Consider the following 17,939-nt stretch of genomic DNA (forward strand, 5'->3'; position numbering starts at 1 on the left):
AGTAAGCTAACTTCTAAATTCCAACTCCAAATAAATTCAGGGGCACACAAATCACACACACACACACACATGTATGTATAGTTATATTAACAAAGATGCTAAAACAGGGCAAAAGGGTTTGTGATTATGAAAGGAAATTTTTCATATATTCTAAGAAATGTTCTAGACCCATTTATATAAACTAGGGTACTGTTTCATCATGAAATATATGTTTTTTATTTGTTTTTCTAGTCTTTGGCTAGCTGGCTCTAAGTCCCAAAACAATGCTAAACTCTTGTTACAAAGGTCATTGACAGGAAAAGAACAGTGACAAAGTTACATATCACATTGATCTCAAGTCAAAAGTCAAGAACCCCAGGAAACATAGACCATTGAAGAGTGTGATCCACATGAATATAGGTGCTGAAGACATAACGTCATCTTCAAAAAAAAAAAAAACAGGAAAGTTTCTAGAATGGTAAGCAATTAACTTCCAACTTTTTTTTTTATAACAGTTAAGTAAGTTTGTACGTGTATAAATAAAATCTTCATGCCAGCAGCAAAATGAGAAAATAAACTGAATACATTATCACTAGCAATTCTATCGGGCAAATTACTGCTGATGTTGAGGAAAAGGAAAGCCCTTTGCAGTGTGAGCAAGAACCCCAGACACCATCTACTACTGGGCCTACACTCCTGCCCTCTCTAGGACTAGGGAGTTTTTTCACCTCTTTCATCATTTTTTGTCTGTTTTTTTCTCTCTTTAATCCCAGAAAGGAGTACAGCATGCCTTTACTTCTCCTGTTCTCTGTAGAAAACAGCATGTGCACAACAGGTGTGGTGATTTGAATAAGAATGGACCCCATTGAGTAATATTGTGATACATGATCACCATGAGTGGCATTGTTTGAGCAGGATTAGAAGGTGTGGCCTTGTTGGAAGAAGTATGTCACTTGGTGTAGGCTTTGAGGTTTCAGACCCCAAGCCAGGAACAGCTCTGCTCACTTCCTGCTGCCTGGGTATCTAGAGGCAGTGCTCTCAGATACTCTCCAGGACCATGTCTGTCTGTGCTGATATGCTCCCTGCTATGATGATAACGGACTAAATCTCTAACGCTATAAGCAAGCCCTAAGTAAGTGCTTCATTTTATGGCAACTCATGTGTGTCTCTTTACATCAATAAAACACCAAATAAGGCAACAAGTCACCCTCTGCTTCTCACTCACCCAAGAAAATTAAAAGAACATTCTTGGTACTTACATCAAAGACCGCACACAAATGAAGACAGCAAGATTTAAACTTTTACATGACTATGAGGTAGCATTTCTCTTAATAAGGGATGAGTCATGGCTTCATTGTATCTATTTTGACTTAAGAAAAGATCAATTTTATCCGTAACGTTTTCCCAGCAACAGATGAACCATTCGAGCTAAAATATCAATTAATATTCTGTGAGTTATGAACTGAATGCTAACATTTCCATTTTTATCTGCCACTATTTTTAAGAATAAAACTTGTGAAATACTGGAAGAAGATTACATTTTATAATTCAATGGAATAAATGATAGAGAAGAGAAGAATGTTAATATCAAAACTTCGAGCTTTTAAAACATCCAGGTCAGACCATGTAATTTGAAGTAAGTATACAGACAGTACTAATATAATTTCTCTCTCGCTGAACATAATGGACAATGAGGACTACTGAGAACTGAAGAACAATGGCAATGGGTTCTTGATCCTATTGCATGTAATGGCTTTGTGGGAGCCCAGGTAGTTTGGATGCTCACCTTAATAGACCTGGACGGAGGTGGGTGGTCCTTGGACCTCCCACAGGGCAGAGAAACCTGCTTGCTCTTTGGGCTGAGGAGGAAGGAAGACTTGATTGGGGGAGGGGGAGGGAATGGGAGGTGGTGGCGGGGAAGAGGCAGAAATCTTTAATAATTAAATTAATTAATTAATAAAAAAAATCAGCAAGAAAAAAAAAAAGAATTTTGAATGTTTTTTTCTGGTCTGATGTCACCATAATTTATGTTCTCCTCTGTCCTAACTCAGCCCCTGTTCTTATTATTGAGAAATAATCTTGTTGGTTGTATTTAAATAGTTCTTGGAGGAATCAATGGTGGCTCTAAGTTCTCTCAGAGCATGAAATGGAAAGCTTCTTTAGCATCATCAGCAGACGATTTTTGATTTTTGTTTGAGATGAAAGTTGAAGTATTGTTTACTAAATAGCAGCACACACACACACACGGATCATTTTCCTAAAATGAGTCAATTCTTTAAAAGGTTAAAGAAGAAAAGCAGATCCCAGTAAGGACTTAGCCCTTAGCCAGCGTAGCACAATTAAGGAGGGAAAAGGAGCAGTCACCTCTGGTGGAGATAATGAACTCTGCGAAAAGTACTCAGCCTTAGCGTCTGCTTATTACACAGCAAACAGAGGCTTACGGAATGGTGAAGGCGACACAGAAATGGCTGACCGTTAGTCTATAGTCTCGTTAGTAACAAACTGCTGCTCACTCCACCCAACACAATAAATGCGAAAAATAACTGAACTAGAAATGTGTAGAGATCAATTCAGTGATAGCGCCACCTCCTATTTTCAAACTTTCCATGCTGCAGACTTTCATATAGAACAAATTCTCCTTCGTAACAAAAGGGAAACATCAGACAAACAATTTGATTTCCAGCAGATACGTTGGCAGTCATTGCAGAAATGACTCGAGAGATGGCCATTAAGGCTCATTGCATTTCTTAATGTCCATTTGGCTCTATCATAAATTGAGAGCCTAACATTATGAGAGTATAGAGTTAATACTATCCAGCGCACATCTGGGTCCATCTTTCTTTAGGATTTCTGCCAATACATAGAAGAGACCTATTTGGAATTTGAGACTATATCCAGAGACTTATTCGAAAAGCTATACTCTTCCTAAATTCATACTGTGCTTTACCAACAGATGTAAATTTGAAGGGAAATACCATATATGTTAAGCCTTTTGGGAATAGCCAGCCTCTCAAGGATGACTCACAATTTTCCTGTGGATAGCAGAGATGCTGAACTGCAACTCTAAGCTCATCTGTGCTCTACTCCAAATCATTCCCTCTGTGAACTCCGCAGGCGTTTTATGACAAACGTACACATGTGTATGAGGCATGTGACCTTGTTGGCAGTTATCTGCTGTGTCAAGAGCTATTGGCAGATGCCCAAGAATTGATTGACACATATCTTACAGAGCTGGAGTTAATTAATATGTCTACCAATTCCCAAATGTACCACAGGAAACAGAAAATCTGTTTAATACAGCAATCAATGACATACTGCGTGTGGTCAGAAGGCATTCACCAGACAGAAAAGCTAGGTTTTTGGAAGACACTATTTAAGAGTGTATATATAGCTACCAAAATGCAAAAAAAAAAATCTATTTTCACAACTACAAGGCTAAACTTGATGGTATTTTGGAAATCGTTTTATCATTAGAAATAGCAAGTGATAATTTTCTCCTATAAAGGTCAAAGCTCTTAAATGATGACTAGGGTCTTGCATTTTTCCAAAAGCAGTGTTGTAACTTCTGTGGCATTCTGCCATAAAGATGTTCAATCCATATGCAGTTTTCTAATGGTAAAGCTTCTAAGAGCTTGGAAACCAAGAATAAGGCAGTAGTTACTTTAAAGGAGGTGCACTGCAGAGCAGAAGCTGAATATGGAGGTGTTGCTGATAGTCTTTCCAAATGCTAAACGTGAAGATGCTTTTTGTAGTCTAAAAACGCTGTATAAAATCATTATAATAAAATTATGTTTCATTTTTTTTAATGTGGAACAGGAAAATAAGCATGCAATTTCCAGCCTAAAATTTAAGAGGAAAATCTTTGTAACTGAAGAAAAGGAGGATATGAACTTGAAAGAGAGCAGTGGGGTGGGGTGGGGCATTTGGGTTTGGGGACAGGAAGGGGAAGGGACAGAAAATGTAATTATATTATTATACTAGAGAACATAAATGTTATTTAAAAGGATTTCTGAGGATGGGATTTTCAGACTCCACGAGTGTGTGAATCTCAATCCAACATTCCCAGCATCTCTCCTGGTGACTCTTTATTCCCCCGCCTCTTCCAGACTTTCCATTAGTGCCACTCTTTTCTAACAGAATAAAGTGCACATTGTCTCTCTTTCTCGGCTTCATAAACAGCAAAATTGGTTAAAGCCAAGGATAGCATTTTAAGTAATAGTATAGATCAATTTAAAGCAGATTGTCTCCAAAGGCAGCTTAAGCATTGAAAATTAAATTTGATGTAGTCTAGACAAGCCCTCGTGATAATATCTTTTCCAGAATTTCCTAGATTGCCTGTCTAGACTGCTCCAAATTCCCCAGGTAATTGCATAATCATCTTCTTTCTGACCTCCTACTCTGGAATGGTATTTCATAATTTATAGTTCTCATGCAAATCAAAATCACCAAGCTTCTTAAGGTAGACCTGTCTCAGAGCTCTGAGTTTCTCAGGAAAAAAACTTGCACCTCAATATGTCATCTCAAAGAAGCTCACATAGGAAGCCAGGCATATTTATTATTTCAGTGAAGGGGAGCCTGAGCAAATGGCCTATAGCCCTTCACTCCCGCCCCCCCCCCCAGCAGCCCACCCAAAGAGCGGCAAGGCATAGTTGACTTGAAATATAATACATTATTAACAACACAAAGCAGCAATTATATAAGGGGAAGGGACCATCACCATGAAAAATGACAACAATTCAAAGATGATGTATAGAATTTTAGCATAAATAGATACCAAAGTAGTGAAAGTCTCAGAATCTGAAGATGCAGGATTAAGATAAGTGCAGGGACATCTAGTAAGGATAGCCGAGTGACATTATTTATAATCTCTGCTGTGAGAAGTTAATGAGAGGTAAGCTGGCAATTACTAATCAGGCTAACAGCAAAGGCTTTCAATATGAGATGGATTTACACTTTCTAGTATTAGACGTTCTTTTCCAGCAATGACTAGCTATCAGATCCTACTTATCTTCCTTCCAATTGTCTACATTAGAAACATAGATGCAGTAAAAGAAGCAATTGGGTCTACACGGGGCAGCTAAAGCTGAGGAAAGGGCGGTGAAAACCCAGGAATCTGAGGCCAGAAGAAGGGCATGCTTCAAAACGACAGACGCTTTGAGTTTGTGTAGCCCTTACATGTGAAGGGAGTGGAAGGCAGTTTGAGGTAACGAGCCAACCTACTGCATGGATGCCTAGGCAAAGACAGTTTTATTTTGTTTTCCGTATTATGAGAAGAGACTCTGAGATGTTAAGTAGCTTTTCCAGAGCTTCCCAGCTAGTAACTGCAGCATGCACTCTGAAGCCTGTTGTGATACCAGAATCAACGCTTTCCTGCTCCTCTGTGGTAGCAAGAGTCCTGAATGTGCTACCGTACTATTGTGCGCAGCTCTTTGGGAGCATTCTGATGCTGGGTACAGAATATGCAACACAGTGGATCCAGCTTTTAGGGTCCCTTATTGGCATCAGCACTTTACCATCTGGGATGGCAGCGTGGGGACAGTTATTTAATGAGGAGCAACTAAAAGCACTGTGTGTTATCTACAGTATCGTGTGTGAACTGAATCTTAATTTCCTTGATGTGAGTCCGGGAACTTAAAGGGAACTCCTTTTCCTAAAAACCATGTCGTGATGAAAGATCTTGTCGACGTCAGCAAACATTACATACATACTTGTGAGGAAGAGGAGAAGGAGGAATACAGGGTAGGTGGGTGTGGGCATACAGTGTATATATGTGGATGTGTTCCCGGAAAAGTATGGTGACTTTCAGTCTCATCAGGAACGCCACCGCGGAAACTACGACACGGAGCTGGTTTTAGCACTGGAAACACAGCCCGTGATGTGGCATCTTGTACGGAGGAGATAAAGCATGAAATGTTTCGCTTTCTTGTGTGTGGAATAAAAACAATACGTTCCTCTCCCATAGGACACCTTAAGGAAATGCAGCAGGAGCCTTGAGCTTAAAACATAAGGGGCTGCATGTGAATTCGGTCGTTATCTTTAGGATTCCAGAAATATTCTGTGAAGAAATTCTTTATTTGTCAACAAATGCTCAAGCATTTCTAAATTTCATTTGGAAGAAAATTCTGCCACAGATCACTTTCTCACCACGCGAATACTGTTGTTCTTGAGAATTTGGTGCCAAGAAAGACAACAGTGTATCTAATTGAGACAACCAAGAAGCCCAACTCAACACACTCCTTTCAATATTAGTAAGGGCCCCTCCTTTTAATTTAGATGTAAATTTATTGAGCTATAATCCTCTCACTAAAATTTCTTTGTACAACATCTTTAGTAGGACAAAATGTATCTTTTTCTTTTTCATGCCAATGTAATAACCAAAATATAAAAGCAATGTAACAAAGCAAGAGCCCAAATGTGAGATTCCATCCTTGAACTCATGGATAGAAAGTATCCTTTCTAATCCTGAGGCAAAAAACAACAAAACAAAACAGTGGGAGACGAAACCTTTGACGGAAGAGGATACGGAGGAGAATGGTAGCAATGAACGAAGAAGGAAGGAGTCTACATTCTCACCTCACATACAAAGAGGAAGATCTGAAATCCAGCGTGAGAGCAAATGCTTTCCTTTTTGCTCCTGTTGCATAGCTATTGTTGGGTGAGGGTCTCTTTGTTTTATATTCACAAACTAAAATTAATCGCAGCATCGGAATTTGAAGTAGGTCCCATGAATAGTGAACAAGAAGCGAAATGAACTGAAGAAATTAGCCATGAAGCCATTGAGCAGGAAGGAGGAAGGAATGAAAAGCATTTTCATAAGTCAGCATTACCTCAGGATGATGTCCAACTTCTATATAGGTGCAAATTGGATGAAAGGCCCCAGTTCCACAGGCATACAGGTGAGTGTGATTATAAGCCTTCAGGACCTTGATGAAATTAGCACATTCTTTCTGTAAAACAAAAGGCAAACCAGTAAGTTCTAGCCATCCCCCGGACAGGAATGCAGGATATTGGACAAGCTGTGGCAAATTTTATATGCATCTTTCCCCCAGCTTTTTAGGCCTTATTTTTGATTTTGTTATTTTGTTCACAGCATTACATGTATTAAGATAAAACATTCTTAAACTTGAAGGAAACATTATATAACATAATGTGTTGGCTAGTTATATATCAGCTTGTCACAAACTATAGCTATCTGAGAAGAGGGAACCTCAGTTAAGAAAATAGTTCCCTAAGATTGGTATGTAAGCTAGCCCATAGGGAAGTTTTTAAATTACTGATTGATGTGGGAGGTACCAATAGTGGGTGGTACCATCCCTGGACTGGTGGTCTTGAGTTCTGCAAGAAAGCAGGTTGAGCAAGCCATGGGGTGCCAGCTAGTAAGCAATACTCTTCTATGGCCTCTGTATCCGCTCCTGCTTCCAGGATCCTGTCCTGTGTGAGCTCCTGTCCTGCCTTCTTCAATGACGAACTCTGATGTGAAGTATAAGTCACACAGAATTTTTCTTCTCCAAGTTGCTTAAAACATGTTTCATCATAGCAATGATAACCTTAAGACATATACCCTCCGTAACACTTCCATCAAAACTATCCCACCTAACGGAATAAAAAGTTTTGGGTTGCAAATCTCATAGATGACTTTTCCCACCGATAAGACGGCAGCAAACTCTCATGATAACAAATTACTCAAGACAGCGACCCCAAAAACTCCACCAAAGAACTTCTACAGCTGATAAATACCTTTAGTAATGTGGCAGGATACAAGATCAACTCCAAAAAATCAGTCGCCCTCTTATACACAAAGGATATGGAAGCAGAGAGGGAAATAAGAGAATCATCACCTTTCATGATAGCCACAAACAGCATAAAATATCTTGGGGTAACTCTAACCAAGGAAGTGAAAGATCTATTTGACAAGAACTTTAAGTCTTTCTTTGAAGAGGATACCAGAAAATGGAAGGATCTCCCTTACTCTTGGATTGGGAGGATCAACATAGTAAAAATGGCAATTCTACCAAAGGCAATCTATAGATTCAATGCAATCCCCATCAAGGTCCCATCAAAATTCTTCACAGATCTTGAGAGGACAATAATCAACTTTATATGGAAAAACAAAAAACCCAGGATAGCCAAAACAGTCTTATACAATAAAGGATTGTCTGGAGGCATTACCATCCCTGACTTCAAACTCTATTACAGAGCTACAGTATTGAAAACAGCTTGGTATTGGCATAGAAACAGAGAAGTCGACCAATGGAATCGAATAGAAGACCCTAGCTTTAACCCACAAACCTATGAACACCTGATTTTTGATAAAGGAACTAAAAGTATACAATAGAAAAAAGAAAGCATCTTTAACAAATGGTGCTGGCAAAACTGGATGTCAGCCTGTAGAAGAATGAAAATAGATCCATATCTATTACCATGCTCAAAACTCAAGTCCAAATGGATTAAAGACCTCAATATCAGTCCGAACACACTGAACCTGATAGAAGAGAAAGTGGGAAGTACTCTACAACACATGGGCACAGGAGAACACTTCCTACGTACAACCCCAGCAGCACAGACATTAAGGGCAACATTGAATAAATGGGACCTCTTGAAACTGAGAAGCTTCTGTAAAGCAAAGGACACTGTCACGAAGACAAAAAGGCACCATACTGACTGGGAGAAGATCTTCACCAACCCCGCGACAGACAAAGGTCTGATCTCCAAAATATATAAAGAACTCAAGAAACTAGACGTTAAAATGATAATTAACCCAACTAAAAAATGGGGCACTGAACTGAACAGAGAATTCTCAACAGAAGAAGTTCGAATGGCCAAAAGATACTTAAGGTCATGCTCAACCTCCTTAGCAATCAGAGAAATGCAAATCAAAACAACTTTGAGATATCATCTTACACCTGTCAGAATGGCTAAAATCAAAAACACCAAAGATAGCCTTTGCTGGAGAGGTTGTGGAGAAAGGGGTACCCTCATCCATTGCTGGTGGGACTGCAAACTTGTGCAACCACTTTGGAAATCAGTGTGGCGGTTTCTCAGAAAAATTGGGATCAACCTACCCCTGGACCCAGCAATACCACTCCTGGGAATATACCCAAGAGATTCCTTATCATATGACAAAAGCATTTGTTCAACTATGTTCATAGCAGCATTATTTGTAATAGCCAGAACCTGGAAGCATCCTAGGTGTCCTTCAATGGAAGAATGGATGAAGAAAGTGTGGAATATATACACATTAGAGTACTACTCTGCAGTAAAAAAACAATGACTTCTCGAATTTTGCATGCAAATGGATGGAAATAGAAAATACGATCCTTAGTGAGGTAACCCAGACCCAAAAAGAAGATCATGGGATGTACTCACTCATAATTGGTTTCTAGCTATGGATAGGGGGCCTCTGAGTCTATAATATGTGGTCCTAAAGAAGCTAAACAAGAGGGCAAACCCAAGGAAAAACATATAGTTATCCTCCTGGCTATGGGAAGTAGACAAGAGTGCCTGGCAAAAAATTGGAATCTTGGGGGTAGGGTGGGATGGGGGTAAGGGGAGATGGAGAAAGAAAAGTGTGAAGGAGAGGATGAGGGGAACTTGGGGAAACGGGATGATTGGGGATATAGGAAGGATGGATAGGGGAGCAGGGAAACTCATATCTTAGTTAAGGGAACCACTAAGGGTTGGCAAGAGACTTGAACCTGGGGTGGCTACCAGATGCCCAGGGCAATGTCCCCAGTTAGTTCCTTGGGCACCTGAGGATAGGGAACCTGAATTGAACCTATCCTATAGCCATACTGATGAATATCTTGCATATCACCATAGAACCTTCATCTAGCGATGGATGGAGATAGAGACAGAGACCCACACTGGAGCACCGGACTGAGCTCCCAAGGTCCTAATGAGGAGCAGAAGGAGGGAGAACATGTACAACGAAGTCAGGACCGCGAGGGGTGCACACACCCACTGAGACAGTCGGACCGATCTATTGGGAGCTCACCAAGGCCAGCTGGACTGTGACTGAAAAAGCATGGGATAAAACCGGACTCTCTGAACGGGCGGACAATGAGAGCTGACAAGAGGCCAAGGACAATGGCACGGGGTGTTGATCCTACTTCAGGTTCTGGCTTTATGGGAGCCTAGACAGTTTGGATGTTCAACTTCCTAGATCTGGATGGAGGGGGGAGGACCTTGGACTTTCCACAGGGCAGGGAACCCTTACCGGTCCTGGGACTGGAGAGGGAGGAGAAGAGGAGTGGGGGGTGGGGGGAGGGGGAGAGGGGCGGGCGGAGGGGGAGGGAAATGGGAGGCGGGGGAGGAGGTGGAAAATGTTTTTTTTTTCAATAAAAAAAAACAAATTACTCAAATGAGGTGCTGGTGAGATTCTCCATGCAAAAGCGACCACTGAGTTGAAATTTAGAAAAGGAGAAAAATAATACAAGATAATAAGAATTAAACCATAATTAGTGATCTAATCTGGTTTCTTTCTAGTGAGTATGCATTCATACGCTCCATAATAAAAACACATTGGAAGAGTTTTTCCAGGTTGCTCATAGTTTTCTGAGTCATTTTGCAGTTGAATATTTGAAAGTCAGCCCTACAGCTAAAACCAGGAATGCAGATCAACTCCTGAAGCAGACTACTGTGTAAATGAGGTTGGTTCACACAATGGAGAAGCAGGTTGATTCTTATGTTCCTAAGTGTGTTTTGCCCTCAAAGCTTTCAGGTGACCCGTGACTTCTCAGGTGTAAACTCAGAATGCATCTGGACGTATGCAGTCAGCTAGAGTTTATAACTGGGGTGCTAGAACAGTCTGAGTACATTTCCACATGGCATTTGCATGCTGTACCTGCTGCTGAGGACCGCCGTCTTAACTCCGTTGGCCCATAAAATCAGAAGCAGGCAACTTCAGCAAAATAATTGACATCTAAATTCAGGAAAGTGCCTGCTGTTATTCTGATTGTACTAAGGCGCAGCCGGATGCTGTCCTTTGAATGATATTTCTCTAAAGGTGAATTAGACTTATTGGAAACAAAATATGAGCTTCAGATGTAAGTTCTCATGCTCTCTTAACAGGAATGTGTAATTTGGAGAGGTAAGAACTACAGCAAAAACACAATTTCCTTGTTTTGTTAAATTGATCCAAAGTGTTATCTCTTTTTTTTCTTTTTCCAGACAGGGCATGAAATTATGCTCTGAAATCAACTGACTTTGCAAATCATTCTGCTCTGAGGGAGAATTTCCTAGCATACAGGGTATGCGCATCTCCCTTCCTTGCTCACTTAGAGCAGGCTAGCTCCTGCTGAGAAGACAAAGCTTGACCCCGTGCTGCTCTGAAGCAGGATCCTCATTCTGTAACAGGTCCTCCTCCTTCCCCTTACAGCACAAACCATGAAGGCTTTTGGGGAAAGGAAACATCTGATAAATTCATTTACAAATGAAGTATTCAAGGATTTGCCCACAGGATATATTTCTATTGCTTTAAAAAAAAAATCAGTCATTTTCAAAGAAGCCATTTTTAGAATATTTTTTGCTTTGAAATATGTAGGTGGCCACATATTCTGCTTTTACAGAGACAGTCATCCCTCACTGTGGGCTCAATATTGTCATATTCAAGATGATAAATAATGAGTTCCGGCACCATATGTCAAAATCAAGATATTGGCTGTGCTGTGCATGCACGGGTAAGCAAATGGATATTACAGGAAGTCATAGTGGCAGACCCAGACGGATGCCTTGCTAATGTCAGAAAAGTCCAGGACTTCAGTTGGCCATTGGGAATGCTTGTAGAGACTCACATGCCATTTGAATATAAAACTAACTTCTCCGTCTCCATGATTCACATCTAATATCTACTAACAATTTAAAATAGACAATGATTCTCTGTGGTATAAAAGAAAACATAATTATGAGTACAAATACTTGTAAACACAAAGGAAGGGTCATGTTACCCTTGCTACTGTTATGAATTTTAATACCATAGCTTTTGTGAGTTCATTATTTCTTATAGATTAGATAACCAGCTAGCAATTTACCGGCAACTAAGTCTGTCTTTCCAAAGGAACTAGCGGGTTATAATTAGCACAAGAAAAACTCCCCAAGCCCTTGAAAGCCACAAAATTGGACCACATTGAATATCAAATTCTCAATTTGTTCTCTATTAACTGTTAAATAGGGAACCACTATGCTATGACATTCATTCTCCTGCAAAGCTGCTGGAATGAAATCAATCATGGTATTGTAGCTGGGAAATCTGGCAAAGGGGCTGACTGAGTGCGCTGATAACAAGTGAGTCTATCTGAGCTGCAGAAAATGGAGCCCCACCCTGTTGGCCCAAGGCCTAGAATGATTTCCTTAATTTCCCCACTGAACTCTCTCAGTTGGCAGCAAGTCGCACTGTTTGCCATGCCCCGGGGCTATCTCAGTATTACTTTCAAAGTAAAGGTTGATGCAAAATGAGTTTGGAGCAATTTCGAGGACTTAGAGGGTAAAAAGATGGTTGTGGGAACACAAAAGAATGGAAGGAAATACATCTGAGATTGGTTCGAAAATAGCCAAAGGAAGAATCCTCAGCAACCATGGAGGAGGGACACAGACAGAAAGAACCAAACCCAGAGGAACCAAACACTTGAAAGACGTGCCAGAAAGGATCTATTCTTACGAGAACGTCTACATGAAAGCCTATCAATACTATCATTCATTTGCCTTCCTTTTCTAGTGTGTGGCTGCCAAGGTTGGAGAGTGTTCCAAACAGGATATCCATTTTATTTCGAGGCCGCCTGGACATTCCTCTAAACTAGGAGGAAGCATGGCAGCGAAAGGAAACACACTTCACACGTTGCTGCTCTGAGGGAGACAGAAGAGGAGTGTTTCTGACCTTTCCTTGAACCATGACGTTTCTCAAAATTCAGAATGTAATGTACTTTTTGGCATTAAACTTCTGCACTGCCTTGCTCCACACTGGAGGATTTACAGCGCAATAAAGACAGTGTGGTCAGCTCAAAATGAATTCATTTTTCAAGCCTTGATCCTTTTGGAACTTAAGTTGATATACACAGATGAATTTGGTACGAAGTTGATGTCCTGAAAGTCAGTCAATCATGGAGCCTTACAGATCAACAGCACCCCAAAATCATTAGTTGAGAAGTAAGAGAAGTTATAATCCAATAATATCCAAGCCCACACCTGAGGGACCAGGATAAATCATCCTCTCATGACATGCTGTTTGAATTTGAGTTTTCGGGGGTTTCTAGCCTTTCTGGATCACATGAAGAGAAGAGTTATGCATAAAAATATTATCCCGGTGAAAAAATGTAAAGAAAATATCTCTCCTTGAAAAAGATAAAGGAGCTGAAAGCAGAATGAATGGAAAACAAACATCACAGATACAGATACGGAGCACTGATTAGACAGCGCTGCAGACTTTTCCTGGACCGTTACAAAAATAAAGCCTTCCATCTGTCAAAACAACTGCTCCATGCATGAAAATCAGAACAGAGCTGAGGTGTTTTTAACTAACTTCCGATCATTACGCTTTCTACAAGAGAATATAATTTACCTACAATTCCAATTACTTCCTTCCCTGTTTTTAAATTATGGATGAAATAGTGAAAATTTTAATCTAAATAAAGAAACTGCTAAAAAAAAGGGGGGGGGGAGATGAGAATGTGAACATGAGCAATCTTATTCAAATATATTCAGTTCGTGATTAAATCAAGCAAACTTGTTCTGGTTCAAATATAAATCAGCCCCAAATGAATGGGTATAGAGTAGCAGTGCCTCAGGTCAATGACAGTTCCTTCTAAAGGAAGAAATCAATAGTCCCCATGTCATCAGCCGTTTCTATGGAATTATTTTCCTGTATAGCCCAGCAGCTGGGAAAGCAAAGGAATCTGTCTATCGGGATGGGTGGATACACTCTGCAGGAAAATCCGTTAATAAGCTTAATTCCTGAACTTAATCTGCTGACTCCCTTCTCTCTGGTCCAGTTCTTTGGCAAGCTGGCTGAACACCCTGCACTGCATGCCAAAGCAGTAATCCATGAGATTGTTCCTGCCACTCACTCTATCCCTCATTCTATTCAAGTTGTCCCACACTTATCTGGAAGCTGGGCCTGCCTTTCTCCCTTCTTAAATGGTGCTGTTGCAGCTGTGACCTGATCATCCTCAATCATGTCTTCCTAATGCTTCCCATCCACAACCGGGATGTCAGAATTCTCTTCTTTCAAAGAGACGTAGTTCATAAAACGGATACACTGTATGTTTACATTTTTGTATTGCCTATCTAAGGTTGAATTTGTGACCTCAGACATACTTGCCCTTACCATAGAAATATTCGTCATGCAAAGCGGAGATTCAGACTGTCTGTGTAGTACAGGAGGAAGAAGAACTAGAAGCAGAGAAGCCTTTCGAGGACTGTCTGATGTCTTTGGTACACACACCCCTTCTTGGATCAACACTGTTGTATATTAAAAGTTAGGTTTTGTTTTGGTTGGTGTCAAAATACTAGAGGATATTATATAGTTATAAATATAAAATGTTCACACATATCTCTTAGTAAACAACGAGCCTCTAATGAGTGTTGGAAACACAACACAGGCAGGATGTATCAGACTTCTCCTGGTACAGGTAGACAGTCCATTGAAGGGATGGTCAATGCCATCACTCTTTCTCTTCTTAAAGGGCCTAAAGTTTATTTCCTTTATAAGAATCTTAAAACATAAAATACTGGAAAGAATTTTTTTAACGATAGGAATGGCACTCACCGTGTAGAACAATCTGGTTTAGAACTTACTATACAAACCAAACTGGTCTGAAATTCATAGAGATCCAACTGTCCCTACCTCTTAAGTGCTAGAATGAACAGCATTCACCACCATGCACAACAAGATTTTTTTTCAGTCATATGAATGCATTGAAAAGTCAATTAATTGCCATAGAGTTGATGACTGATTAAAGTGTAGGTGCCGATGGCTTCAACTGGGTGATTTCAAAAGTCAGACCTAGAAATCCTCATCCACAAAAACTGGAATGTGACAATATTCCAAATAGGGCCTTGAAGAACAAGTTAAAGGAGGCCCATAGCATGAACCTAATCCAATCTACTTCATTTTCCACAAAGAGGAAATTGAGACACACAGGGAACCATCAGGGCAGGAGAGAGTCAAGAGGAATGAGTCTGCAAAGAGGCAGCGTGAGAAATGCTTAGGACCGAGCCAAGGGGAGGGCTTCAAAGCTACCCCTTCTCTTGCTTCGTTCTTTCACATGACTGGGACAAAGTAAGAGTCGGTTGTTTCCGGCTACCATGTGGGTTTGTGTTACGGTGTCCTAGGGAACAAACGCAAACACAAAAGAGATTGTAGGTGTGTTGGTTACGTGAAGATATAAGGGGCTCGGTCAAAAGACATTTATAGTTACTATGTTTAAAATCTTTAGCCAAATTAATACAGAGATAGTGGAACAGTTCTGCTGTTGGTTAGCTAAATTAAGATTTTTACTTCATATAAATTAGAAGTTAAAGATATATTCCACAACTTTCATTTTTCGAGCTTTTTAAACAAGTTTTCTCCAAATAATTTAGAATAACAAAATATTTGCATGCATGTATGTTCATGTGTATTAATGCATATATACATATATGCATGCTAACTTGTAGAAATAATTTCTTTTTACAATTATACCTAAGAAATTTAAAATTTGTTGACCTTTATTCATGTTCAATGACAACTTTGCTTTCTTTAAAAGTATGAAATATCATTTCAATAAAGTTCAGGTAATCTTAATGTCAATTCAAACAAAGTCATAAATATAAAATAGAAACAGTATTGGGATAGTTATTTTTATCCATCAGTGAGCCATGGGCTGGAATTATCCATGCCATCTTCCGTTTTCTGTGGGACTGTAGGAAGTTATTTGAGATCCTTGAGTTTCACTTTCCTCAACTAAACTTGGAATTAATGATACATCCCAACAGAGTAATTGAATGTATTTGTTAATTTGTTATTCATTTCTCATTTTGGCCGGTTAGTTTGTTTATTTATCTTTTCTACACATAGCCCTGGCTACCCTGAAACTCACTACCTCGACCATACTGGCTTCAGATGCATAGAGATTCCCCAGTCTTAGCTTGCTGTGTGTTGGGGTTAAAAGTCTGCACAACCATGACCTATGGTTATCCTTTCTTAGAATACGCATGTCTATATTGTTTTGACTGTTTCCAGACTGCTTAACTCTCACACTGTTTTGCAGCCTATACCATCCCAGACCTTATGCCAACAACTCAAGTATCAGTTGTTCATTTTTGCTGAAGACATACTTTAGAGACTTGAAACCCACACTTGGAGCCAAACAGAGGCAGCTTTAGTAAAACTGCTTTTGAATAGTAATGTGTACCCATCCATCTTCTGCTACAAATATGACTACATTTTATTGGCTAGAGTTGTCATGAAATTCTAGTACTCCCACAGGGGACGATTCTCAAGTACACCAACTCTTAAGATAGTGGGAGCCTTTGGTCATCAGGTAGATATGCAGAAAACAGAGAACAGAACAAAACAAGACAGACAAACCAAAAGAATTCGATGTAGTGAAAAGTAGTCCCTGATCCTCCTTGACACTTCTTTTGTCTACTTGACTTTAGCTCTCTTCTCTAACACCAGTTCCAGCATCCTCCAGCTCCTTCAGGTGCTATTTATGAGTCAGAAGCAGTAAATAGCTACCCTTTTGTAGATTCTTTACCACATCCTACCATTGTATCAAGTTTGGAATCTTTAGTAAATTCCTTTCTATATACCAATTATTTGTCTGTCCTCTGAAGAAATTATAGCTGTTGGAAATCTTATTACAACAGAATAACTCATTTCAAAATGCCTGATAAGAGAGTTGACCTATTTACTTCCTACACACATAATCATTAGTTGATAATCATTTATTTATATGATGGTTCATCCTTTCATAAGTGTATACTGATCTATAGAATAAAAAATAATAATTTTGAAATAATCACAACATGTTGCTAGAAAACAATCATTTTAGCACATATATAAACATATATGTACAAATATAATCTATATTTAATGTATTGTAGTATATGGTAAAATAAAATATACTTAATATATTCAGCTCTTACTTGAGTATTACTGAGAAGTTTCCTCAGTATTGACCTCTTAACATATTAAAGATAAAATTAATATCCTGTGGCACTAACAGCTACATTTTTAAAATAAAAATGTTTGCATCACATTTCTCCCTAACCTCTCATTAAAAGTAGTATGTCAACACTAACATTAAATGAGACAAACACAACTTTAAAAAACTTTAATTTTAATGACATTTTGCAGATGTGATGGTGATTAATTTTATTTTAATTTTTGAATCAAATTAAATTTAAAAGGAGTCCAAAGTTGACTATAACATATTTATCTTAAGACATACCTTATTATTTTTAAGGAAAATATTCTTAAAGTCAAGGTTAAATCTACAGTGTGATGGTCAATGTATCCATGGATGGAATTTGAAATTCATTTGTATATATTATATGACATGTGAGAAACAGAATATCAATTGTAAGATCATCTTCATTGTCTACAAAAATTATAATCAACATAGCTGCAAAATATATATGGTTCATGAGCCATAGATAATGCCCTTATTAATCATAAAATGCAACAGTAATAATATCAAATCTTTTGTACAATTCCACTGCGGCACTGAGCAGAGGGCCAGGTAATATCTGCCTAGAGTGGATGGTCTTATAGACCAAAAGTTATAGTTAATCTTTATGTTTTAAGCTGGCTGAGTTGGATAAGATGCTACCTAAAAATACATTTAAGCTATTGACAAACAGTATTGCTATTAATACAGTTTCTCTGTGGTTATTTCGGGTCTTGGCAGCCGGGAAATGAAGGAGCAGCCCCCGCCTACGGGTGCACTCCTTGTCTAGTCACTAACTTGTTTAGTGCCTAACTC

At 39.2% G+C, this 17,939-nt stretch overlaps 1 protein-coding gene across 3 annotated transcripts in view; it reads right to left on the reverse strand.

Moving 5' to 3' along the window:
- The window catches only part of Sema3a (semaphorin 3A), a 305,296-nt gene that overhangs the window by 128,768 nt on the left and 158,589 nt on the right, over window positions 1-17,939 (reverse strand). For all 3 annotated transcript variants that reach the window (XM_057758648.1, XM_057758649.1, XM_057758647.1), the window contains exon 5: window positions 6,807-6,926. In XM_057758648.1, coding sequence (XP_057614631.1) covers window positions 6,807-6,926 — 120 coding nt within the window. The remainder of the gene's footprint in view (window positions 1-6,806; window positions 6,927-17,939) is intronic.

The sequence above is a fragment of the Chionomys nivalis genome, chromosome 26, assembly GCF_950005125.1.
Source record: "Chionomys nivalis chromosome 26, mChiNiv1.1, whole genome shotgun sequence".
NCBI classification, from domain to species: domain Eukaryota; kingdom Metazoa; phylum Chordata; class Mammalia; order Rodentia; family Cricetidae; genus Chionomys; species Chionomys nivalis.